The 27,305-nt window shown below is 50.5% G+C and overlaps 1 protein-coding gene across 1 annotated transcript; it reads right to left on the bottom strand.

Moving 5' to 3' along the window:
- Positions 1-753: 753 nt before the first annotated feature.
- On the bottom strand, positions 754-22,979 carry VIL1 (villin 1). Its single transcript, XM_010948769.3, has 20 exons — positions 22,908-22,979; positions 18,524-18,609; positions 18,118-18,192; positions 17,061-17,257; positions 15,612-15,720; positions 15,347-15,457; positions 13,718-13,920; positions 13,523-13,601; positions 13,228-13,326; positions 12,413-12,566; positions 11,733-11,833; positions 11,513-11,650; positions 10,781-10,939; positions 9,623-9,802; positions 8,918-9,063; positions 8,053-8,197; positions 7,407-7,595; positions 5,930-5,998; positions 4,692-4,832; positions 754-971 (listed from the first exon to the last, which is right to left on the bottom strand). The coding sequence occupies exons 2-20, from the start codon at positions 18,596-18,598 to the stop codon at positions 858-860; spliced, it is 2,484 nt and encodes an 827-aa protein (XP_010947071.1). The 5' UTR covers positions 18,599-18,609; positions 22,908-22,979; the 3' UTR covers positions 754-857.
- Between the last annotated feature and the right edge of the window lie 4,326 nt (positions 22,980-27,305).

Here is a 27,305-nt window from a genome sequence, read left to right as displayed (position 1 = left end):
ATTCTTGCAGACACTTAACCAGTTGTTGAAGTTGTGAAAATCATCTGTTGGCCTTCTGACTTGAACTTCAAGCAGCACTGTTACACCTTAAAGGAAATGGGGTGGGAAACCAAGTATGGCTCTAGTCAGTGCCAACCTCCAGTGGTTTTTATCTGAGGAGCCTGTGAAGCTTTGCAGATGCTCTAGATAAGAGTTTGTAAACCTAGCGTTGGCCTTATTAAAAGTACCAGAGAGGGTGAAATAATGTTTGCATTTCATACTTGCTATTAGGCCTCAAGCCTAGACCCAGTTGTGTATGTTGCTCTCTCTGGGTCCTGGTTAGTGAGTATTGTGAAACCTCTATTAGGGCCATCGCCTGGGCCATTCAGCTCTTTCAAAGGATTCCCTTTTAACTTATCACCTGAGGAAGTCAGTAAGGAAAGTGCATGTGAAAAGAAAAAGCCATTACTCTGGGAAAGATGTAAACCTGCAAAATGCTTCAGCCCACCCACTGTAATTAAAGATGAGTCATGATAAAAGCCCATGGAAGGCTCTTAAGAACTAACGTTCTGTTGAGTATTTGGCTGCTTTTAAGGGGAAGCTCTAGAACAAGATGGTTAAAAAGTAATGTGACATGCTAGGATAGAAACAATGCAACCACCTTCTTGAGAGCTGAAACTGGGACCACAAGCTCCTTTTGGAGGCATCCTGTTTCTGAAGGAACAGGCAGTTTACTAAATAAAAGTGTCATTGCCACAGACTGCTGCACACAGGTTCAACTGTAAAATTTCACTTCAATTAGTACAGGACCGATACCAGTAAATAAAATGAAGCTCTGCAAGCAGGATAGGGTACTGCTTTCCAGCTACTTTTGCTTCTTAAAACAGTCCTTTTTCTTTCTTGAGGTTTTGTTGCTTCCATCGAGGCAGGGCAGAGAAGGCAGCAGGAGTCATCCCCAAGGCCTTGGTGAAATCCTCAACGGACAGGTGCACCTAGAAGAGGGCAGGGGCCAGCAGGCAAAGGTCACATTCTTGCCAGAGTTTGCTTTGATGAGTCATATAGGTGTGGTACAGAAATCAAATGAAGAGCAAAAACAGGCAATGTTGTGAGAGCCAGGAAAGGGATGGGAAGGGGGCAGGAGTAGCATTTTGAAGTCCAAGAGATTTGATCCCTGAATTTGGAACATAATGAAAAGGACAGTGACAACACGAGGTAGACTGAGCTGCTTTTCTTTTGAACAGGGTCAGTTTCACACTAGCCCTGAAATAAGAATGAGGACACCTGACTTGTCTTGATTAAGGAGTTGCTTCCATTTCCAGGTCTTAGTTTTCTTCTCTATAAGCTTGGGAGAAATTGCTTTTATAGGGATGAAAATAATTTTACATATAAAAGGGCCTTGGAAACAAGGTATCTTGTTCATCTATCTTATCAGACAGTGAATAGATAGCTAGGAGATGCCTAGAATAAGCAGGTGAACCCTAGAAGGAGGCTGCCCAAGTCTGAATGTATAAGACTAAGTTGTTATAGGAGACACACAGCTCTTTGAGCAAGAGCCTGTCACCCTCTCCTCTGGAGGCGCTTGCCCTCCTGGGCCCTACCCTGCTTTGGATCAAGTTAGCACCCTGACCACAAAGAGAGCAGGGCCTGCCCCAGCCCTAAAGGACAGAGTAAGCAGTCTAACTTACACACGCTACTGTAACACTAACAAAGACACCGAGACAGATTTGAACAGTCCCATTTTCAGGTGATGAAGCTAAAGCTCAAGAAAGTGAGGTCATCTGATCCCAACACATTTTCCACTGTACCACAGTGACCCTCTTCCCTGAGTGATTTCAGGAATCCTGTAAAGGCCTTTTGTCGTCTTTCCCTCCCAGACCTACAAAGTATATATACTACTGTGCTCACAGGTGACCATTATATGGTATAGTTTTACCATAATAGATATCTTTGTCCGTCTTGGTTTCTGGGTTTGTTCCTGGTTAAAAGGTAACATGTTAAACGTCATCAGGCTTTTATATTCCACTGTGAATGTATCAGCCATTATTTTGTAGGAGAAGGTTTTGCTGAGAGATGGTGGCAGGTGGCAGCAGAGGTGCAAGTGAGGTGAGGGGCAAGGTTCTAAGAGGAGAACCTGGGAAAGCCACAGAACGATTCAGAGCCACATTTTGCCTAGCCATCTTGAGTGGAAAACAAAATATTTGGATAAATGACTTGCACTGGCTTCTCCCATCCTATGAATGATCTAGAAGATTACACAGCACAGTTCTAACTTTTCCCTCTTGGCTTGGAAATCATGACTGGGAGTTACCTTTCTAGGTCTTGGGTCTCTTCAGCCATAAGACTGAAATGACCTCTGCTCCCAGCTCTACCATGATATGATACTGAAACTGTTCAGAGCAAGCCAGGTATCCTCAAGGCACACTCAGGTAAGAACCCCAAATTAAAGTTGTCATCAAACAGCATCTCCCAGCCTCCATCTCTGCTCCCCCAGGCACCAGGAGAGGGCGGGATCCCGGTGAGAGCAGCTGGTTTCTTTTCAATCTTGGGCTGCTCTGCTATGTAAGGATGCTCTGGGGAATTTTTTTTTTTTTTTTTTGACTCCTGCAGAGAACCCTGAACCGAACAGCTTCTTGGTAAACATCTGTAGATGGATTTCAAGCTCAGGTGGGTCTGATGCCCCAGTTCTCAAACCTGTCATCATTTGCCTCCTGCCTCTGGGCATTCTTTGCTCAAGGCTCCTAGGAGCCGCCCTCACTCTCCCAGGCAGGGCAGTGGAGCGCCTTGTTTTGGAAAAAGGTCTCTCGCCGCTGTGGCTACTGTATCCTCAGTCTGCAAGTGTCTCAGGTGTCCTCTCTGGCCCAGCCAGGCTGGCTCTGCAGTTTGGTTGAAACTTCTGGACTATGACCCCTGGGCTAGATAGCAAGGACTGCCCATCCCAGTGGACTTGTATCTTTCCACTGGTCCTGCTCTTGAACCCTGCAGTCCTGCCAGCTGATTACTGGCCTCACCCATGCCCACATCCGCCTCTCTGTGGTTTACTCATTGGTACTCAAACACTTAAGATTATCTTGCTACTGCCTGCAGCCAGACCCACCACTCCACTGTTCACTGTCATTGGCTACCCTTCTGAGTTTACAGTAGCCAAAGAGATCTGAAGTCCTCTTCCACTCTGCACTCAACATGGAATATCCAGCTCTTCTGCAAGGATGCAAAATACTCCCATGATTAAAAAAAAAAAAATCAATGACAACTGATTTTTAAAAAAGAATCTAAGAATTTTTAGACTGCTTCTACCATGGTGAGGTTGTCTTGATTCTGTTCATTCATTCAAAATCAGCGATCTGTTTAGCCTCCTTTCAATCACCTGGTTCAATAATATTGGCTGCCCCTCCCCTTTAGAAATACTTTTTTCTGGGCTATGTGGTATGATAGTAACAGTGGGACTCAGAAGACCTGGTTCTCACTAGTTATATCACATTGGGCAAGTCACTTCCCCTCGCTGGATCTGAGTTTTTAGGTGTAGAACAGGCAATGATAATAACAGCTTACACTTACAGAGCACTTTCTATGCACCAGGGGCTGCGCAGATAATATTTGTAATGTTACAAAATAATATATTGGGATCATCCCAATATTACAGTGAGGACACAGATGGGCCGATCTGGGAGAGAATGCATGAAAGAGGTCTCCAGGGTGAAGGGAAGAATGCAAATGTTCTGAAAACAATACATTTATGCATATATTGGGCCCAAACCCCTAACAGACATATGTTCCTGGAGAAATTAGGCATCTTTCTGTAGATTCCTTAATTCATTTGTAAGACTTCTTTATAGTTTATTATACACAGTAAGTTTTCTCTCAATACCCTCTCAAGCTAGATTTGCAATCTATTTTGGATCTTCATGAAGTGGGAATGAATATGAAAAATGTGTTTTCAACAAGCCCTTCTTGTCCAACTCTCTCCCCTAAGTGGTCCACACAGACAGCAGCTGTGGCAACCAATACTCCCTGTGCCGATCAGTCTCCTCCCTGTGCTCCTCTGAATTGCCTGCCCACCAAACATGTATTTCAACCTGGATGTCTCCTGGGTGCCTCAAACAACACAGCTGCCACTGATGATTGTCCCCCTCTAAGCTCAGTCTGAGCAGGATTTTTTATCTCAGAAAATTACACAATTTTCCCCTCTCACGCCCTTTATCTACTCATTACCAAGTGTCATTGATTTTACCTCCTGAATATTTCTCTAAACCATCTCCTTCCCTCCACCTCCCCTGCCACCACCTAGTCTAGAATCCCATCTACCTCTCAGCCTGAACTGTGGCTGCTGCTTTTGCCACCTTCCAGTCCATTCTTCACTGAGCAGCTAGAGTGATCTTTTAAGAGTATAAACCTGACTTCTACTTCCCTGCTTCACCCACAATGGCCCCCCTCCTCTTTTAGAATAGACAGCACCATCCCTAGCCTGGTGTAGAAGGCTCTGCGCAGCCCAGCCCCTTCCCCCCAACCAGCTGCCCCTCCCCAGGTCCACACACCCCAACCACTCTGGCCACCTTACTGTTTCACCCACGCTGTGCTTTTTCCCTACTTACTTCTGAGCTTTGTGTATTCTGTTCCCCTCTCCAAGAGCAACCCACTCTGCCTGAATAATTCCTGTTCACCTTTCAGAGGAAATCTCTAAGTCAAGGTCATCCTCCTTCTGGAGTCTGACCTACCTCCTTCCTGCTGGGATCCACACCCTCAGGAAGCTCCTCCGCAGGCTTGTTCACCAGCTGCTCCAGGGGAAAGATGGGTAGAGGCCCAGAAATGAGGTTGCTGTTAGCCTTGAAAACGTCCAGTTTAGGGTTTGTGATCTCCTAGGGAAGAGAAGAAAAACACTGTTACTTTAGCTGATCTGTGGCTGTCTCCCAGGCTGCCTTTTTCTCTGAAGTCAAAATTGACCCTAGGGGTTGTCCTTCAAGAAAATTTCCATGATCGCTACCTTCCACCTGTCCACATACACACTACTCCTCATAAGAACCAGGCACGCTGGGCTGGACCTATGAGCTAAAGTTTCGTGATCCGTATCCAAACAAAGCTGGTTGGTGTAAGATGACTATTTTGTTCTATGACTTAAGAACTTCTCCATGGCTACCCCAGAGATTTGAGGTCTACCTTGGACATTTCTGACCCTCTTTGTCTTATCTGCTGTGAAACTGTCATCTGTAAACTCCCTTAGCCTTGACCTATCTATGCTTTCCTGCCTGCATCATTAGTGACCAAGGAGGGTTTATTGAGCACCACCGGGTTCCCAGCCTGTGGGTGGGGCCGAGGAGCATACGTGTTATTCTGCTAATAACCCCGCTGTGCTTGGAAAATTGCTCTCATGTTCTGGACACACTTCTGCAGAGTCTACTTGGTCTTGTTTCCCCTGTAAGCCTGTGAACGTCTTTGATTTCATATTTCCACATCCTAAGACTGCAGGCTGAATATAGTTTTAAGAACTAACTGAAAGCTCGAAGAAGGTTATTCCACCTGGAGAAGGGATCTCCAGGGTGATGATAGTAGAGGAATCATTATTTCTCCAAGTGAAGTCCATGGACTAACTGCATCAAAGTACCTGGGCCCTTTGTTAAAAACATACATATTACTGGGTCTCAATTCAATTCTATAAACCAGAATTTTGGGGAGTGGGACCTTGGAATCTGCATTTTAATAAGCCCTCCACCCAGTCCCAGCTCCCCATCACCCAGATTCTGGTGCATGATAATGGGAACCATTTCACTAGGGAGTGGAGGAGACAAAACAGCTAGAGGCCTTGAAGTTAAACAGCAAGAACTTGTACGAGAAGTGGGAGGAAACGGTGGAAAGGAAAGCAGAGACCCTGGCATCTTCTCCAGAGATTTCTCAGCTCCCAGGTGTCTGCCCATCATCAGTGGCCACCGCAGAGCCCAGCCACCTGCCCTGTACTCACAGCAGCGATCTGGCTCCAGTCCCCAGAGTTTTCGAGCTCTGCCTTCAGGTCCTCGTAGGATTTGGTGTTCTGCATATAAAGTTCAAGTAATGAATTAGATCTGGGTCTCAGCAGAAGAGACAAAGATCATTTTCCTTCAGGCATTGAAACAAGGCTGGCCTAGGGCTCCGAGGTGAGAAGGGGAAGAGGGAACTCAGGGGGAGGCTGGAGGATGCTCCTGATAAAGGAGGTTGGATGGTGAGAATGAGCATGAGGAGCTGACGGGTAACAGGCTGCGGCAGGGGACTATTTGCCTGGCTCAGCCCAACACAGGGATGGAGAGCAGTATGAACTTTTCCCACCCCCAGGGTACAAGCAGCCACACGCAACCTTGGGAACCCTGCCCACACTGTGTAGGCTCTGAGGGACCCAGGGGTCCTAAAGAACTGGGGGGCTCCTCTCAGACCCTGGAGGGGACACTGCTGCAGAGGAGTGAAGGGAGTAGAGGGGACACTGGCTCCATGGGGAGCCCCATTTCGACATCCCCAAAGCCTGGCAGCAAGCATGGCACATCGTGAGTTCCAGTTCTGCCGAATGAATGAAAAACTGAATGAATGAATGAGTGAGTGAGTGAGTGAGTGAATGAGTCTGAGAGAGAAGCCAGCACAGACATGAGGTGGGGGAAGGCCTGCCAGAGTTGTTGACTTGGGACCCTGACCTGGACTGGAGAAGCTCTGGCATCTAGATGTGCAGCTTTGAGATTTGTTTGAATCCGTCATCAAGACGGACCTCAGCTCATCAAACACTGGATGTTTTTTTTAATGCATTTGAGGAAATCAGTCTAAGCTCTCTGGTTCCCTAATCTCATCTGTTGTGCCAGTTTAGTGTACCCAAAGCCACCAGGCAAACATGCATCCTACCTTAGCCTTCCTCCTGCAGAAAACCTCCACAGGTTCCATTTTGAGGACCTGCCGTCTGCTTCTATCCGAGGCCAGTTTAGGAGAATCCTGTCGAACTCTGATTCACTGTCCCTCAGGTAAGGATCACACATAGGACCCATTTTGCCTAGAATTTAGTGCCAGGAGACATCTGTCGGGTCCTTAAAGAACTGACATGTTTCCTTTCATCTGGTGTGAGGACCTACCAATGTCATCCTATAGAGGTTTCTGCGATGATGATGGAAATGTTCTTTTTCTGTGCTTTCCAATATGGTTGCCACTAGCCACACATGGCTGGTAAGAAATTGAATCTTTAATATTGTTTAACCCAGGACCTCGTGCATGTTAAGCATGCACTCTACCACTGAGCTATTACTCTCCCCACAGCCTTACTTTCTATTCTAAGTCCCCTCAAATGCTTTTACAGATATATCACAGGTCATCTGTCACAACGAACAGGAAAGCCTAGGAGTCCCCCCTGCCTCTGGGTGTGCCATGAAAGAGCTGCCTAGAGAAGGATGTGTCAGGCTGGCAGGACCAGGTGGGCTGGGGCCACTTACACTCCATTTGAAGGGATCCCAAGCCAGGAACCAGCCCGTGAAGATGGGGGGCTCATGTCCTTGCTTCACCACAATGATGGGGGTCTCGGGGTCCCGGCCGCTGGGGTGAGTCTTGAGGTACTCCTGCACCGTGGTGGCTGCATTTTTCTTCTCATTCTCATTGGCATACTTTCCCACCCAGAAAAAGACCTGTGGAGCATCCCAGAGCTTGGTCAGTTCTTCCTGTCCTCCCTCGGCTCACCCAGACTCACTGGCCAGCAGTGGACCCTGACCTTGGGCAAGTCTCATCTGGCCTTGACTTTGCATCTGCGAATTGAGGAGGTTGGACAAATGCCCTCTACTTAGATATTCTGCAGATGTGTGACTCCCAGCCTCTCCAGAGCCAAAGACCCTCAAAAACACTCCTCTGTCACATGAAATAAAGTGGACTTTGGGAGAAGAATACATTCTGCCCTGCAGCCCCTCTGGGCATATTCCCCTCTACCTGCCTTCTTCTTTCTTAGGCTTCTGGTTCATAACACCACTCCCAGAGAGAACGTGTACAGCAGCCAAGACAATGTCAAATGTTACCTATCCCTGAAGCCACTATTTCTTGGCCCTGAGGATTGAGGTGGTGGGAAGGGAGGTCCTCACGCCTCAATCCTACCTGGTCCCAGACGTCTAACAGGAACACATCATCCTCTTCCAAGTCATCCTGATTGAAGTCAGGGATTTCTGTGGCCAGGAAGCGCCCAGTCTGGTTGGAACATTCAAAGAGCCGGGGAGAGATGACCAGGGTTTCCTCCTGCAGTCTGCAAGGTAGAAAGAAGATCGTGTTGGCAGGAAGAAGGTTGGGGAAAAGAAGAATCAAGAACACAGAACTCAGAGGGACTCTGATGTGGAAAGCCTGCCTCCTAGGAAAATGCTCTTTATTCTGATTATACAAAAGGTACCCCCATCTCCCAAGAGTCCAGGAGTGCCCCCAAGGGAGAAATTCCCACTAAGAAATTCCCACATGCATTCCACTGGCTCTTCTATTGTCCTGTTAGGAAGTTCTTTCTGGTATCTTCCCTCTATCCCTCCTGCTGCTACTGTAGTACATGCCCTTTTGCTTCTGAACTGGGGAATAGTGGATCACGGACCTTCTTTAGAAAAAGAGGGTTTACAGCTTGTGCTCCTCAGCATCAGGGTCCTGTGGCAGTGTGGCAGGACAGGGGCAGATGGGACTCTGGCATCTTCTTCCCAGAGGGCAGACTTATAGCCCCTTTCCTTGAGCTGCCTCCTCTGGCTGTGAACTACCTTTGCAGGGAAATGCCCCCTCCAGGCCCCAGGTAAGCCTCACAGACACAGCCCCTGTGCCCAAGAGGCTCCCAGGGCATGAGTTGCCCCTTACTCTTCTTACAGCCCTCAGGGCCTGGCACACATGATCCTCAATCCACGCCTGCTGCAGGCTCTGGCCAATGGGGGTTGAGGTGCTGGGAGGTTCTCCAGCCTCAGAAGGTGAGCTGGAGGTAGAGGGAGCTAGTGGTTACCTCTTGGTGCTGGCATAGGGGGCCTTCCCGCCCAGGGCCATCCAGAAGTTGGCCGGCTCCTGCCCTTCCACCACCACTTGCTTCTCGGTCCGGGAGATGGTGTCAGCAACCATCTTGGCCATCTCCCGTTCGTCCCCACTACAGCCCTGGGAAAAGAGGGGGCAGCTGTGCTGGGGGAGAACATCTTGAGTGCCACGCCTCCCCCACCCTTCCACCACATTCACTGGCCCAGAGCTCCAGGGTCTGGGAGGCTCTCCTGGAACAGGGTGCCCCACACACCGCCCACATGGGGATAGTTCTCCCAACCTCTCCTCTGTCCTTGGATGAGGACACTCCAAAGGATGGCAGAGGAGACAGGAGAGTCTGCACTCTCCCCACCTGGCAGGAGAAGGCCTCTAAGAGACTGAGAGTCCTCATGTCAGAGATAAATGGGAAGGTAGTGAGAGTCACAGGGAGAGTGGGAGAGAGCCCAAGACACAAAGACAGACCAACACTGGGACAGGCAGGGGTGGCCAGAGACAAACAGAATGAGAGAGACCTACTCAGACACAGAGCAGAAAATCTAAGGATGGCCAGACCCAGAGCCGCGGAGGAGAGAGGCGGGGCTAGATATAGCTGGGAAACTAGCGAGTGGGACCTATTTTGAGGCTTGGGGACCCCCAAGACCCATGTGGGGAAGAGGAGGCTGTTGGACCCTGCACACACCTTCCCACACCACAGGTAGCAGCAGGACTGGGTCTTGAGGATGAAGATGTCATTGGAGTTGAGGGAGGCTGCCCAGGCTGGGACCTCAAAGGCCTTGGTGTTGTTGGCACTGGTTCCCCGGACTTGGAACAGCCGTGTGGTTGGTATGGGCTCCAGATTGTTAGCCCGGGAGGTGCCCCCCTGCAGGGAGAGAGAAGCGGAAGTAAATGAGTAAAGATGATGGGGAATAGGAGGGGCAAGGGATGTTGGGGCAGGTCTGCTGCCCCTGCTGGTCCTCTGATACATCATCACCAGACTAGTCCTTCCAAAACATTGCTTTGGTTGCGGCACTCCCCTGCTGAAAAACTTCAGCGGCTCCCTACTTTCAGTGAGCTCCCTGTGATGAAGGTGAAAACTGCCTTTCCAGACTCGCTTTCACCTCTCTCCAAAGCCTCCACTGAATGTGGCCAGGCTTCTTTCTCACTGTTTCCCAAGGGACGCTTCCTCTGTGCCTTCATCCCTTCTGTGGCCCCTGCATCACTGGCCCTCATTTCACCTCTGCTGAGCTCTTCAACTCTGACCCCAATATCAAGACATCCTCCAAACCCCCTTCCACCGTGGACTCTATGCCTGTTTGCAGATTACTGTAGTCATGCTCCCCTTGGAAGGCAACTTTAATTTCTGGCATTTAACCACATGGTGCCTGGGGCTGTCGGCTCACTGTTCTCCCAACAAGATGGTAGACAGCATTAGCACGGCATTCTTCTTGCCCTTGGTGCTTTGCAGAGAGCGGTGTACTCAGAAAGTGCTCAATAAATAGATTATTGCTTAAAGGAATGCAGGCTCTGGCTATTTCATTATGTCAGAAGGCACCAGTGCAGTTTGGACAGGTCCATCAGGCAAATCTAAACCAAAATAACTTCTTTTTTCATGTAGAGGATCTAAGGAGTTGGGGTGTAGAAAGAAGCGGTGCTCGCACATGCTAAGAGTTTATTAAACATATTTTTAAAAACACTGAATAGTTGTTTCTATTACCAGTTCCACATTGGTGATGGAGCCTCAGACAGTCCTCTTCTATGAAGAACAAGCTTTCCCCACTCCACACCCTCTTCCCCGTCTCCTGGACACCCACCCTGCCTCAGTTGCTGGTATTGCCAGACCTCAGTCCAGCAGCCACACCTGGTAGACCACCATGCGTCCCTTGAAGATGGACATGAGGTGAGGCGGCTCCTTGCCCATCGGGACCCGGATCTGGACCGGTTCATTGTTGTACTTCTCATCCAGGATGACTGCTTGATAGGCCGAGGCTGCAATTTCATCCTGGCTGGCCTGGCTGCCCTGGGGATGAGCAGGACAGAAGGGATGGGATGGGGCCAGCCTCGATTCTGACCGGCCCCAAGCCCACTGCCTTCCTTACCAAACTCCACCCCGGACACAGTTAAAATCCCCAGCTGACTCAGACCTCACTGCTGATCCCAGCCCCACACCTAATCTTTTCACAGCTCCAGCCCACTCCTGACCCACCTGCAGCGCCAGCCTTGACGCTACTCCTCCTCTCCCCCTTACTGCACCTTCTCGAGGAAACACCACGGCTACCACACCACTCACCCCCAGCACCCAAGCACCTCCCTGCTCCCTCACATCTAGGCACAGAAACCCACAGTCAGAGCAGATGAAGAGAATGTGCAGGAGGCCACGAAAGTTGGAAGGGAGACTTGGAGAACCAAAATAGAAGGGTTGGGAGTGGGTACTCAGTGTCAGTGGGACCTCATAGCCAAAACAGTCCCAGGATGGAAAGGGGGTGAGCTCCCCATCACTGGAGGTATTCAATTCAAGGGCAACAGCCACTTGGCAGGGGTATAGTGGAGTGGAAGCTGGCTGCACTCTGGACAGGGTCAGGTGGGGCCTGACCTGCCAGATGTAGAGCAGGTAGTGCTGCTTCTCGCCGATGAGGTAGGTGTAGAGCAGCAAGTAGCAGTCTCCGCCATAGAAGTGGCCTAGCCACTTAGACTCCACAGGCACCAGCTCTAGGTCCTCGATGCGCCACACCTGGGGTGGGTAGCCGGCTAGTGTGAGGTCCAGGAAGGCTCAGATAACCCACCCAGCCTGGGGCTCCCTCTCCTCACCATACCTGCACCTCCCCACTCCCGTCGTCCACCATCTTCTGCTGGGCAGCCACCTGAGGCTGCATGTGCATGGATGTGGCATCGAACTTCACCTGCTCCACCTTGGCTGGAGTTAGGGGGAATCGTGACATCACATATCACCAGCTGAGTTCCCCCAGGTTCTCACAACAGCCCTGAGTAGGAGCTACTCTTCTTAGACCCATTTTACAAATGAGGAAGCCGAGGCTAGAGAGATTCAGTAGCTTGCCCAAGGTCACACAGCTAGAGGGCGGCAGAGTCATAACATAGAACTGTATCTCCCTGCCCCTAAGACTAGTGCTTCGCCAGGGCCTCCCAGAGGAGCCAGGGGAGGGACAATCCTTTTCTCTTCCCCCAGGTACCTGGCTAGGAGCTCACCCCCAGCAAATACTGTCTGGTGAGAGACTGAAGCTGTTTGGTTTCCAGGGAGACCCCACATCATTCCAAATGAAAGGCAGGTCGGTCTCAGCTCCCTTTTTGTGACAACTCTTGAGTTTATCCATGTCCCCTCATGTCCCCACCCCACCTGGAGAGCCCAGAGCCAGGGTAAAAGTGCACATGGAAGAGGCATGTCCAGGGAGGACGGCAGAAAGCAGGAAGGCAGGTCAGTGCTCTCCTGGCCCCACTCCCGGCTCCCAGCCCTGCCCTGCCTCGGGCGAGCCCTCACCCACGGAGCCCACGGTGTGCGTTTTGCCCAGGCCTGAGGTTCGGTTGGGCACTGTCCACTTCTGGAAGAGCTGCTGAAAAACGGCTGACTCAGCTCCATCATTTTGCACCTCCACCTGTGTGCTCGGTGGGTACTGCTTTGCTTTGATAAAGTTCTGGGAAGAGAAGAGGGTGGCTGAGGCTGTGTCCCTTCCCCAGGTGCCCCTCCCCAGTGCAAGCCAAAGCCTGGCTCCAACCCCAACCAGACCCAGCCACAAACCTACCCCCTTCCCAAGCCCAAACCTGAACCCAACTTCAGTCCCAATGCTAACCCCAAACCCAACCCTGCTCTGACCTCCACCCCCAAGGTCAAACTGGACTCCAAACCTGACACCACCTCAAATCTACCTCTGACCTCAACCCTGAATCTAACCCCCACTCCAAGGCCAAATCTGACCCAAACTTGACCCTAGCCCCCATCTCTAACCTTGAACCAACCCCCAATCCAATGCCAGCCCCAAGCCAGTTAGGGTTACTGACTCCAGCTCCTACAATGACCCCAAACTCAAACTTGGCCTCGGCCCCATGCTGACCCAATACCCTCTCATAAAAAAGCCAGCCTCCATTTTCTCCCTCCCTTTTCTGTGCCAAGCTCAAGGTGGGAGCCCACATCCCGAGGAAGCCCCCAGGTTGCCCAGTAGTTGGCTCCCCAGGGTGCAGAAAACCTTCAAGATGGCTACAGTAGACCCTCAGATCTTCCCGAGCTGGTTGGAGCCCTGAGCCTTCCCTAGCCTCTGCCTGGTCTGACCCTGCTGCCCTCTCCTCCTCCAGGCCTACCAGTGCCTGGCTCATGGCTTCCTTCTTCTCCTGGGCATTGGCATTCTTTCCCCTCCACACGTAGATTTTCAGGCCCCCCTGGTCCAGGATGTAACAGTCCTAGAGGTGGAAGAGAAAGATGCAGAGTGACAGCCTGAGGGTGCTGGTCGTGCTGAGCTGGGGGAGCTGCACAAAAAGTTGCCTTCCCTCCCGCACCTGCCACAAGCCCTGGCGCTAGTCCTACTTGGGGGAGGGTGATCAGAGTGCAGGGGTGGTGTGGTGGGAGTTGGCACTGGTGAGCCTCAGACCCTCTCACCTCGTGACTCAGCAGGTCTTGTGTGAGTGGCCGCGTGGCAACTTCTCTAACCACCACCTTCCCCTCTGAGTCAGACACGCTGTGGGACAAAGGCGCGGCATAGATGACATGGTCCCCACCCTTCACTGGGGCATCCTCCCCCAGGAAGTCCTCCATCCCCAGAGCCAGGAGAAAGGCATCCGGCTGCGCACTCACTGGTACAACTTGAGGGCAGCCTTGAGCGCTGGTTCCACCACGGTGTCTGGCACGGCGGCCTTCAGCTCCCTCCGCTGGCCCAGCACGTAGTTCATGATCTCCATCAGCTGTGGCGTTGCCTTCTCATTCTCCCCGTCCACCACGCCCACGTAGGTGCGCCCACCCCGCTCCTGGTCGCGAATCTCCTTGGCCAGGGTCATGCCCTGCAGGGAGGCCCATGGCCCATGAAGGCTGAAGTGGGGGCGGGGAACAGGGGACACCAGGAGAGCCCAGTCCCTCACAGCAGCCCCAAGGGGCAGGGGCCTGCCCTGCGTTTCCTTTTTGTTTTTTTATTTTTCGGAGGGGAGGAAGTAATTAGGTTTATTTATTTAATAATTTTTTTAATGGAGACACTGGGGATTGAACCCAGGACCTCCTGCATGATATGCGCTCTACCACTGGAGCTGTACTCTCCCCACCTGTGCATCCCTTTCGAGGGGGGACCAGGCTTCTAAGGTGCCCGTGAGGAAACCTGATGAAAGCCCACAGGAAGAGCAGGTTTCCTCATGGGTGGGGGGGTGGGTCTAGGTGGTACTTACTGGGCCTTGGCTTTTGACATTGTTTGAAATTTGTGATTTTACTTGGCAGCTTTGGATAAGAAGTGAGCCCTGAAGATCACAGTCCTAAGTCTCTGCCCTAAAGCTGTGCACGTGCACACACACACACACACACACACACACACACACACACACACCCAGAGTATATTGTCTCATGTCCTCATACACATAGATCCTGGCTTACTGTTTATTACTGGCCTTTTCACCCCAGGCTCCTTCTCTCTCCACTCCCTCCCAGGCCATCTCATCCAGTCTCAAGGCTTCTGCAGACAGCTCAGGCCCATGTTTCTGTCTCCAGCCCAGCTCTCTGCTCTCATCTTATTCACCCAACTTCCACGATAACCCCATTTTAAGATGTCCAAAACCCAACTCTTGATTTTCCCCTTCCTGACCTTTCTGTCTCAGGAAATGGGATTCCATCCATCCCCACGGCCACTCAAGTACCACCTTTGATTTCTGCCTCGCCCCTCTCCAAGCTCCCTGAAGTCCCCATCTCGTGCTCCAGCTGAGCTGGAAGGTCCCCTGCCAGCCACTTCTCTCCTGCCTTGGGGCGTTCTCCTCCCCACCCCACCTCCTCCCAGAACCTTCTTAGAACCCTCAGAACCCCCAGTGCCAAACTCCCCACCCCTCACTCCTCCATTATTCCCTTCATGTCTTTCCCCCACACTGGATGGCCAGCTGGAGGCCAGAACCAGGGCAGAGCTCTGCCCTTTTCATTCACTGCTAGATTGCCAGCGCTTGGCACTGTGTCTGCTGCACAGCAGGGACTCATTACACCTTAGTGGATTAGCCGCTGGACACACACAAGTCAGCTCCGCCATGCATACCTCTCCCCATACAAATGGAGACACAGAGCCACCTTCAAACACACCGCCCACACAGTCAGGAGAGAGACGCCTGGGGACATAGAGGCTGGTTGGGGTGAGGCAGAAGTCTGGCAAGTTTCACTGGTGGGGAGGTCGGGTGCTGAGTGCAGGAGCAGATGGGGGCAGGTTGGGGCTCGGGGGTAGGGGTGGTGGTTGGGCAGATTTACCTTGAGTCTCTCCATGCGGTTACTCTCTGGGCCATTCCACTGGATGATAAGCTTTCCAAGGTCCAGGAGGAAAACATCGCCACGATTGAAACTCTTCCAGGACATCTCCACCTGAGATGCCATGGAGGCGGCTCAGACCCCATCCTTCACCCATCATCCCTTCCCCACCCCTTCCCTGCCCCTCACCCCTCCTCAGTCTCTACCTGCCACCCAGGCTGGGAAGAGGGACAGGAAGCCGTGCCCCAGGGCCCTGGCTAATGCCCACCTCTCCAGCCACCACGTTCCTTTTGCCCTTGACGTGTAGCAGCCGCTGGATATCATAGGAGTTGGTCTCCACTTGCTTCAAGCCGGAAGCCACACCCCCTTTCTGGATCCTATGAAGAGAGGTGAGCTGACTCAAGGAAGTGGACTGAGAGGTGTGACAGGTCCCCATCTTCCCATCTCCTGGTTACCTGGCTGCCATGGAGGCCATCTGAAGGCGAGGGCTGGAACTTGGGACGTGCATGAGGCACTTTGGGCACAGACTCCAAGGAGGCACTCACTCTCAGGGCCATGCAAGTGCAAGGTCAGTCTATTGCCTCTATTTGCATGACCCTGCAGTGAGTACCTCCTTGGAGTTTGCACCCTACATACCTCACTCACCTCACCCTAGTCTCTGCCCTGCTGAGAGGCTGGCAAAGATGGGTGCATGAACAGGACAGGACTCTGAGGACAGGGGACTGAAGCAAAGGAAAGAAGGGAGATGCTATGGACTGAATTGTGACCCTCCCAAACTTATACGTTGAAGCCCTACCCTTCCGTGTGATAGTATTTGGAGTTGGGGCTTTTGGAAGGTAATAGATTTAGATAAGGCATAGATGAGGTCATGAGGGTGGGACCCTCATAATGGGATTAGCACCCTTAGAAGAAGTAACACCAGAGAGGTTGCTCATTCTTCACCATATAAGGACACAGTGAGAGGGTGGCTGTCTGCAAGCCAGACAGAAAGCCCTCACCAGCAACCAAATCAGCTGACACATTGGTCTTGGACTTCCTAACCTCCAGAACTGTGGGAAAATTAATTTCTGTTGTTTAAGCTAACCAGTCTATTTTTTGGTTTTTATATTTTTTGTATTTTGTTATGGCAGCCCAGGCAGACTAAGCGAGGTGCGGTGCCAGCTCAAACCCAAAGAAGTGGTTGCTGCTGTGAGTGTAGAAACAAGGAGAGCAAGACAAAAGGGAGGGTGAGGACTGTGGCTAACTGGAGAGCTCCTAGCCTATCCTATAGGTCAGTGGCTACTTAGCTCCTGACCATGTGTTTCCACAGGAAAAGCATGGAGGCCAGAACTTCAGACTTTTCAAGAAAAGCTGGAAATCTGAGCTTTTCATGTGAAAGGCCTCTATAGAGAAAGAAGGAGCAGTCGTATGCCGATTGGTCAGAGGAGAGACTTGATATGATGCCTCCTTTGGTGCTGAGCTCTCCCGGACATTCAAATAGGTGTTGACTTACAAAAATTCATAGTACGCAGAGTTACAGAATTGCAGAATGGCCTCTGGGGCAGCCAAAGACACGCTTAGAGGGATGAAGACCAAGGGCTGGGCAGCAGCAGAAATGGGGTGGGGAAGGGGAAATGTGAACAAAAATTACCCTCATGGCTCCCCCTACAGCCTCAGGCTCCCTCCCCAGCCCTGGGTCCTCCTCCCAACCCCCTGCCTGCAGCATGCCCCTCCGTACATAATGCCCTTCTTGAAGTAGCCTCGGAATGTCTCGCTCTCATTGCCCTGGACCTCGCGATGCTGGACGGCCCGGCCCTTCAGAAAGTCGTCCATCTGCGTGGTGTAGATAGCAGCTGCCCCTTGCTCATCCTGGGACGAGGCCTGCCCGATCCAGTAGTGAATGTCATAGGACAGGTTGCTGCCCGTCTTGTGGATCTAGGGAGAGGGCATGGCTGGTGTACCCGAGGCCCTGGGCTCCCATAGCCTCTCCCCACCTCCCTGCTTTGCATGGTCTCCCACACATGCAGGGCCTGGGCCACAGGGGAACTTGGCACAGGGAAAGCTCACAGGACTGGTGGTCAGGAGTCCCGAGTCATGGCCCCAGCTCTGGCACAGACTCTCTGAGACATGGGGCAAGTGGCTCTCCCCCCGAGGGCCTTGCTCATCTTGTCTTGGAAATAATTTGGTTGGATGTTGGCAGCGTTTCCCAAAGTGATGTGCATATAACATCAGCGGTCTGGGAGGTGATTAGTGGGTATACAACCAAATATATCTATGAAATGACTAGGGAAGTACTGCAGCTACTTTCTGTTTGTGACACAGGACACTGCTTTCCACTTGTGATAATGATATCGAGTTATGTTTTTAATAAATTGATTTAACTTTTATTAATATTAATATAAATAAAAATTAATATAAGGAAGAAATACAAATATATTAATTACACAAGATGTGGAAGAAACCAAGAAGGTAACATGAAGCTGATTATGGATTTTGGGAACATGGACTCAATGTAGGGTGACATCCCACCAGCTCAGAAGATCCCCCAAGACTGTAAATCTGCAGATAGTTGCCCCAGCTGGGAGCTCAGTGGCCCAAGGGCAGAGAGAGCCTCTTACATCTCTGACCCTGTGGAGCTACCACTGGGCTGGGCACCCGGGCACACCCAGTGAATGCTGTCTTGGGGTGAAGCTAGGCCAGCAGTCCCCATTGCCCCCAGCCTCAAGTGTCCTCCCTGATGCTACCGTGAGCTTTGCTCTGTGCTCAGTTCCCTCCCTAGCTCATCCCCTACTCACAGCCAGGACTACGTAGCAGTCACCATCGAAGAAACTGCCGAAGGTGCTAGAAGGAACAGGCACCATCTGCATGGACTGGGGAGAAAAGGGAGGTCAGAGGGGTCAACCACCCAGGACCCCCAGCCTCCTTGCCTCCCTTAACCAAAGGGAGAGTTGGGAGAAGTGAAGAGCCAGGAAGAGCAGGGCATGAGAAAACCAACAGGGAGAATGGATGTGATGGGGGAAGAGGAAGAGGAGCAGGAAGACTTGGCCAATGCCTGGGGTGGGGGGGGACTTGGGGGCAGGCACTAGGGGCTCACAGGCCAGCAGGGCAGGATGGAAGACAGTCGAGTAATCCCAGGGCTCTTCCTTCCCTTGGTCCATCCCAGGCCAACAGAGCCAGCCTCATGCCCAGGCAGGTCCTTACCTCAATCCTCCATATCTGCACTCCGGGCGTGTTGGTGTTGAGGGAGCCTTTGACCTGGGCGCTCAGTTTGGTCATGGCGGATAAGCCTAGGGGAGAAGCGATGTGGTAGCAAGAAGAGGAGCTGGATGCGCCCTGGGTTTCAGGAGCTGCTTTTCCAGCCCAGCCCTGGAGAGCTCCCAACAGTGCCAGGAGGCCAGGGCTCAGGGACAGTGGGGAGGCTTCTCAACCTGAGCCCTGACTGACAAGGGGCCCAGCCTCCATCTTCCCATCCAAGCTCTGATTTTGTCACTGTCTTGTTCAAAAACCTACCCTGACTGTCTACCACCAACTGAAAAAAGCCACCACCTCTTAACCTGGCATTCTGGCACTAGGCCCTTCTTGATCTAGCCCCAAACAATTTTTCTTCCTGAAAGTTTTTGATCAAAGCCATGCTTGATTAAAAAATATATATCACACAGAGTTCAAAAAAAAAAAGGAAGCAAAGAATAAATAAGGATGAAAATGCAAGCACCCAGAAGAATTGAAAAAAGCAGGTGTTCAAACAAAAACTTGTACATGAAGCTCATAGCAGCTCTATTCACAATAGCCAAAAGGTGGAAACAACCCAGATGTCCATCAACAGATGAATGGATCAATGAAAGGATCCACACAATGGAATAGTATTTAGCCATAAAAAGGAATGAAGCATGAGACATGCTACAACGTGGATGAACCTGAAATACATTATGCTGAGTGCAAGAAGCCAGACACAAAGGACCACACTGTATGACTGTATTTATATGAAATATCCAGAACAGGAAAATCCATAGAGATAGCAAGCAATTAATGGTTATTGGCAGCTGGGGGAGGTTGGGAGGGGGGAGGAGGAAATATGGAGTGACTCCTAGTGGGTATGGAGTTTCCATATGGGGAGGTAAAAAAATTCTGTAACTAGATAGTTGTGCTCCCTTGAATGACATTGTAAATGTATTCAATGCCACTGAATCGTACCCTTTAAAGTGGTTAAGATGGTAAATCTTATGTGTATTTTGCCACAGTTTTAAAAAGTATATGCAGTAGTTGCCTGTTTCTTGCTACCCACAAACACCCCTCAACCACTGTTCTGGTGGCCCACAAGTTGTGGACCCCACCAGGCAGGGCTGTATTGTTTATTCAGTACTGAATCCCCAGCATCTAACACTGTTAGCACTTTGCTAAGCTGGTGCGTGAGTGGATGGATGGATGAATGGATGGGTGGATGGAAGGATGGATGTGAGTGGATAGGTAGATGGAGGAATGGGTGGGTAGTTGGGTGGTTGGGTGGGTGTGTGGGTGAAAGTGATTGAGTGGATGGATGGATAGATGAGTGAATGAATGAATGAGTGAATCGTTCCATAGTGAACCACCCTCCACCCACTGAGCTGGAAGAAACCTCCTCTCCCCAGGTTTCTTTTATGGTATCTTCTATGGCTATTTCTGTTTGACTTGTAGCTGTGTTCTCCACTCCAACTGCTCATCAGAATCACCTAGGGAGCTTTCAAACAATACCGATGCTCTGATGCTCAGCTGCTGGAGCCATTTCCCCAGGGATTCTGGTTTAATTAGGTCAGGGTGGGGCCCGGGCTTGAATACTTTATATTTTGTCTTTTGGGAGGCAGGGCATAGGTGCTTTCAAAACTCTCCAGCAGCTCTGATGAGCTAGAGAAGAGAGCCATTTGTCCCCAGTTATTCTGGTCCCTGGTTTCCTGCCCCATTTACCAGGCTGAAGGCCATGCCATTCCCCACCAAGCCTACCGCCCAGCCCAGCAGAGAGGCCCCCTCCACAAATGCTCCTTGAACCCATGAATAATGAATGATAGGTCATGCAGTCCCCACCTCTGTGCACTGACAGCTGGACTCTATCTAATCTCTCTTTGCACCTTGACTCTGAGTCAACTCTTGGAACAATGACATGGCCTTTAACTACAGGTAAACTCCCTCTCCCTGGCATTCTGGAATTTAGGGGCAAGATCTCCCTGCCCAGCCTCTCATTAGTGACCTCTCCAGCATATCAGAGCCACCTGCCAATCGCAGCGCCGTGCTTGTAGGAGCCCTTTGTGCCTGGGTCCTGTCTGATGCCCCTATAGGCCAAGGCCTGTTCCATGAGCTATTTCTCAACCCACAGAGACCCCAGGGCTCCCAAAACTCCCGGTTTAGTAGAAATGATTTGGGTACAAAGGAGGAAAATATTTTCTTTTTTATTTCAATCACTACCTTTGTCTACAGCCTCTTTTCACCAAGACAGACTGACCCTCACTGGTGGTACAAATATAGGCCCCATTTCTTCATCTATGAGGTGAGCAGGTGACTAGGTGGTCTCTAAAGTCCCACCTGGTATAAGATCTGAGTCTGGGAGGGAGCAACAAGAGAAATAGAGGGTAGATAAGATGAGGCCCTTCTTGTCCATCCAAGCATTGAAGATTCAGGGGAGCAGGGGCTTGGAAAAGCTGGTGCTCCCCCTACCTAAAGACAAGTCAGGATTTGGGACCTCCAGCAGCATGAACAGGGAAGGTGGTGGGCAAGGAGACCCTGGGGAGGTCAGTCCTGAGAGGTAGAGTCATATTCCAAGGGTGTCCCCATGGATACCCACCAACAGCTCCTACCCCATCGATGTTGGTCAGAGTGGAAGCCTCTGCCCCGGCCCCTGGTGGGTCTTCCCCTGAACTGCTGGGAGGAATTTGGGTCCCATACTGTCCCCACTGCTGACAGTACAGCCCTGGGCTTGGATATGTGATGTCTTCTCTCTCAACCTGAATTAACCGGCTCCCCCCTCACTCCTGGTCCCCATTCTTCTCTGTCCCATCTCGAGAAAGGGCACCATCACCCCTAGACCCCAAAGTCAGCCAACTGTGCAACACCCTGGACCCCTCCTCTCGGGCCCTTCTGTCCACCTGAATGCCTCTCCATTCTGTCCCCACCACACCCCCACCTCTCTCTGCTTCTAGTACCACCAAACTGCTCACTGGCCCTAGCCCCCCCAGACATGCTGCTTCTCACCCTCCTCCCTTGTCCTTTCATTTTCATTTCCAATGCCCTCCCCACCTTTCTCCTTTGGACTAACACTCACATGGTCTTCTTGACTCAATTTAGGTCTCATTTCTTCCGGGAGACCATCTCAGAATGCTCAAGCTACTCTAAGGACCCCTCCTCAGGGGGCCCAAGGCATACTGGACAGATGGCCCTGTTGGCCCCCTGCCCACATGGTGATTAAAGGATTTGTAAGTCTGAGGTCTCTGAGGTCAAGGACCTAGGCATTTTTGTCTGTGTAGCCCCCAACCCCTAGCACTCAGGACGTGCTTAATAAATATTCTTGAAGCTGGAAAACTGAACTACAGAATAAAAGGGATGAACCTTCTTGGGGGCCCTTGAGGAAGTTAGGGCTCACACTGTCCCCAGGTCCCATCTTTCTTTTCTTAACCACTGCCTTGTTGTCCTCAGATTTCAGGCTCCAGAGATCCCTGGGTGCTGTCACTGCTCAGTCCCCAGTCATGCCGTTCTGAGCGGGCCCAGGATGTGGCAGTCCCGAAACAAAGGACACCTTCCTGTTCCCCAGGTCCATGAGAGCAGGGGTCGTGGACACGCCCCAGCCCCTTAGCCTGCAGACTCTGCCTCTCCCCGACCTGAGAAGGCCTAAACAGGCTTCCTGGGAAGTGGGTGGTCGGTATGTCCTAAGACCCAAGTCTGGACTTGGCTCCCCCCTCCCCTAGCCACACCCACATTGCCCCTGAATGAGGCCACAGTGCCTGGTGAGGCTGAGGGGACCAGTCCTGCTGGAGGGGGGCACTGGTGCACACTAGAGTGGCTGAGCATGGACCAGCCCCTGTCCCCCGCCTCTGCCTTTGTCCATCCAACTCCTGATGGCTGCTGCTCACACCCTAGGATCCAGGAGCTGAGAGCCCTGAGATCCCAGGAGTGTCAGGGGAATGGAGACACGGAGAAAGGACCCAGTTCAGATGAAGAAGAAATGGGCAAAGAGACGGTAGGGGCTGAGGGCAAGAAGGAGAGTGAGGTCAGGGTGACTAACTAGTCCCAGTTTGCCCACGACTGGTGGGTTTTAAATCTAGAAGTTCCAAGTCTGCAGGGTTTCCTCAGTCCAGGGCAGTCAGGGTGGGGTCTGGTGGCGGGTGGGGGTCTGAAAGGGCAGTCGTCTGGGGGGTTGGGTGGAGCCTGCACTGCCTTCCCTCGGAGGCCCAGGAACCCACACAGGGCTCCCGCCCTTTCCAGACTCTCCAGCGTGCCAAGCTTCTCCCTCACCCCGCTCCAAGGAGCTGCAGGAGGCTCCAGGCTGCCAGCAAGAAGCAGGGGACCCTGTCCTGTCCTCTCCCACCACCTATGGTCCCCATGTGTCACCGCGGTGTTGCCTTACCTGTCTGGGGGAGGCAGCTGCCACCTGGGAGATCTCAGGGAGTTGTGGCAAGCTGGCGGGAGGAGAGCGACCTTTGTCCCCACCCCCCCTCCTAGGAACTGCCTTCACCATATAAGGGAAGATAGGGCCCCAGAGAGAGAGAGAGAGAATAGGTGAGGGGGTGGGGAGGCAGGTGTCCGCCAGGTCCCTGGGAGCCAGGAGCCCAGTGACAGCCTGACAGCCAGAGCCCATGTGTCCCACCCTTGGCTCCCCGGCAAATGCCCAGGGATGGGATGCATTTCTGCCCAGGACCCAGGCCTTCGCAGCAGGTGAACAGCACCTGGAGCCTACCAACTCAGAGGAGCTGGCTCCACGGTCCTCCCTTCTCCCCTAGAGGAATGGCTCCCGGGGTGGGGGACCATTGGACCCAGGGATGCAGGGCCAGGGGTTCAGACTTAGGGCTCCTCCAGGACAGATGGGACTCTGGTGTCCCTAGAGGTCACTCGCTCAGAGAGGGCACAGTGCTTTTCTTGTCCCTTCACTTCAGAGGCGCTGCCTCCACCTGGAGTTTTTATGAGCTGCCATAAACCGGTGCCTTTGGACCCTGCTCTGCGCTCTCTCCCAAGCCAAGGCTTCCACCACTGAACCCTGATCCTAGGGGGTTTCTCATTCAGGACCAGAAAGGAGCGCAGCCCTCTTAGGTGTGGGTCTCATCCAGAAGTCGGCTTTGCCCACAAACTCAGCACCCTGGGCAGCTGCCCCTCAACCTTCACCTCTGCAGAAATTCTCCTGTCACTTCTGAACTGTGGTCCTTAGGTAGATGAGATGAAGGGTGCTGGGTGAGGCTAGCCGCTTCTCCTTCCCAAGAGTTCTAGAGAAAAAAATGTACATATGTGTGCATACGTATGCATGTATGTGCAGATGCTTTATGAGTGAGCTTGAGCACAGTCTGGTAGGAGGAGTAAAAACACTGCAGGTGCTATTTGGTTTTTTTAAAAAAACATGCTTTTTGTGAATAAAAAGTATATGTTTGTTCAATTATACAGGCAGGCAAAAAGGAAAGAAAAAACTCATCTGTAATTCCACCATGGAGATAAATCTGAGTAATTTATCCTGAAGTATTTCTTTCAAGTTATTGTTCAGTACATATGCTGTGTGTTCTGTATGTGTATAGTACCTACCTACCTATCATCTATCTATCCACATACATATACTTTTGGGGGGGAGGTAATTAGGTTTATTCATTTATTTTTTAATGGAGGTACTGGGGATTGAACCCAGGACCTCGTGCATGCATGCACTCTACCATACCATACTGAGCTATACCCTCCCCCAACATATATATCGTTTCTACTGTGACATGTTGTATGCTATTTTGCAACTTCATTTTTTGTTATTTTTTTGTCTTTTGGGGGGGGAGTGGTAATTAGGTTTTATTTGTTTGTTTATTTATTTTAATGGAAGTACTGGGGTTTGAACCCTGTACCTCATGCATGCTAAGCACGCACTCTACCACTGAGCTATTACACTCATGGTAATCCATTAGATAGATAGCATAGTTTATGTAACCAATAGCTCATTATTGGACTTTCAACTTACATCCGATTATTTGATGCTATAAAGAATGTTGTGGTAAGTATTCCTACTGCTAAATCTTTGCCACTGGATTGCATTCATTTTTATTTCTTTAGGATAAACTTCTAAAAGTCAGATTGCTGGATCAAAGATGTGAATAGGCAAATTGCCTTCCAGAAAAGTCGCATTAATTTATAATCCCGCCTACAGTACAGGAGTCTGCCTCTTTCTCCACACTCTCCCTAGCACTGGAATGCAGCTTTTAAAAAAATTTCTGTCAGTTTGAATGTTCAAAAGAAAATTGTCATTGTGTTGGTTTATATTTCTTTGATTACCAGTGAGACAGACCATTTTAAAATAAACTTATGGGATATGTCTTCCTTTGTGAATTTTTAATTAATTTGTTGGGGTTGTTTATTTAATGTATCAAGGTTGGTAGACTGCCCATCATTTACGGTGCACTTTTCTTCAGCTTGCTGCTTGCCTTTTAACTTAGCCTCAGGATTTTAGGGGAGAACATGTTTTTAAAGTTTATTTCCAATTTCTTTATTATGATAAATGTCAAACATATAAAAAAGTATAAATAATAGTACAGTAGTATACTAATAAACATCTATGGACTCAAGAATTAGCATTTGCCATATATACCTATTTGGAAGTTAGTTGCAGATCATGACACTTCAGCTGAAAATAATTTGTCACATAGCTCCTAAGTATAAGAACAGTCTCCTTCATAACTGTAATACGATTTTCACACCTGACAGTGTTAACAATTATTTCTGGTATCACCTTCTATCCAGGCCAAGGTCAAATTTCTTCAGTTGTCCCCAGGAGGGAGGATTGTTAACGGCTGGCTTCATTGATTCTTGATCAAATCAAGATAATGCATTTTCTTTGATTGTTATGTCTTCAGTATCTTTTAAATCTAGAATAGTCCTCCAAATTTTTTCTATGATGTTGACTTACCTGAGTCAAGGGCAGTGTCTTGTAGACTATATTTAGAAAACTGACTGTTTATACTTTAAGCTGATTTTTATTCTAAAAAATTAATAAATGTACCTGGTAAAATAATTCAATATATAAACAGATATATAATGTGTCCCTGCCATCTTAGATGAATCCCACGCAGTCCCCCAGCCCTGCTCCCCACAATTAGCCACAATTCCCATTTCTTGTGTACCCTACTGGAGCATACAAAAGTACATATTGTGTTTATTTTTAGTGGGAATTCTCCTTAGTGGGAATATACTACCACTATTGTTATGAATCTTGCTTTGCTTCATTGACTGGTTTTTTTTTTGGAGATCATTCTATATCTGCTTGGATATTTCCACCTCATTGTTTTTCATCACTGCATAGTATTCCCTGGTATAAATACAGCAACATTTATTTAACCAGTCCCTTATGGATGGACACTGAGGTTACTTCAGTGCTTTGCTAGTACCAACAAGTTAATACCCATGTGCATACAAGGTTATATGCATATACATTTTATCTACCACATAAATTCCTAAAACTGCAACTGCAGGGGTTGGGGATAGCTCAAGCGGTAGAGTGCATGCTTAGCATGCATGAGGTCCTGGGTTCAAATTTAAAAATACTTTCGATAGATGTTGTCAAATCATTCTCGGAAGAGGTTGCACCAGTTTACACTCCTGCCAGCGGCACTGTATCAGGTGTTCTGTGTGTGTAACAAGCAAATAGTGAACATCTGCCCACACCAGGCTCAGAGACCTGGGCACAGCTGACATCTCCAAAGCCAGAAGTTAGGTCCCCTTCCTTCCTTCCTTCCTCCACCCCTGCTCTGGGAGCCAACCAGCCACAGCTTCCCGTCCAGTTTATCTCCTATGTCACTTCCATTGCTTTAACCTTCTCTCTTCACTCTGCCTCTGCCCCAGTTCAGATCTTCATCCGCTGTCTTAGGGACCATGGTTACAGCCTCTTCATAGGGAGGGTCTTATGTCCCCATACCCCTGATTTGGCTTTCAGTGTGCGGTTGCCAGGTTTGAGTACGCTCCTCCTGCTCAGCGTCCCCTAGTGTCACTCAGTGGCACCCACTCCCTTCGTCTGGCTACAGATCTGCCTTATCTCGCTCCAGCTTTCTGCAGCGTCATTTCCCATCCTTCCCCACTCCCGCACAATTCCCAGACTGTCACTTCCCACACTCCCTACAGTGGTCCCCAGAGGCTCTGGCTTCCTTTCCTGGTGTACCTCCTCACACAGACCACTTTCACCTGAACCTCGCCTCCTTCTCAAACTCCTCTGAGCTTCACTCCTACAGGAAGCATTTCTAATCTCTGCCATGGCAGTCCCTCGGGAGTAGGGGGGTTAGGTGTCTTCTTCCCTCCTCCACCTCCAACCCCGTGTTATCTTTTGCATTGCATTTGCAGCATTTCAGGTTTTAGATAGTCTGCTCAAGTGTCTTTCTCCACACTAGAGTGTGAGTTCCTTGAGAGCAGAAGCCTGGCCTAGTCACGGCGTGTCCCTAGGTCCTGGCACCGTGCCTAGCACACAGTAAGCACTGATACATGTGGTTGCATTGAACTCTGTGGGTGAAGTGGGTTTGTGTGGGTAGGGGACGCTGGCTACAGTCTCACTCAAAGTTGGGAGCCCTGGTGACTCCCTGGTGTGTCTGGGCCTCTGGGATGCAAATCTGCGGGGACTAGTATTTGCATGGAGAGCAGGAAATCCAGCAGGACCCTTAGGAGGGCGAGGGCAGAGGCTGGGAGGGCTGGGTATTTACCCTGCCAAAGGCTCTCGGCTTCAGCTCAGACTGGAACTGGAACTGACAGCATCCAGCGAGGTACTGCGGGTTCTCCCAGGCGGATGCTTCCCCGCACTCTT

Source organism: Camelus bactrianus, chromosome 5 (genome assembly GCF_048773025.1).
Source record: "Camelus bactrianus isolate YW-2024 breed Bactrian camel chromosome 5, ASM4877302v1, whole genome shotgun sequence".
In the NCBI taxonomy this organism is placed as follows: domain Eukaryota; kingdom Metazoa; phylum Chordata; class Mammalia; order Artiodactyla; family Camelidae; genus Camelus; species Camelus bactrianus.
Note: the sequence above shows the minus strand (reverse complement) of the source record. Positions and strands in the feature narration are given on the sequence as shown.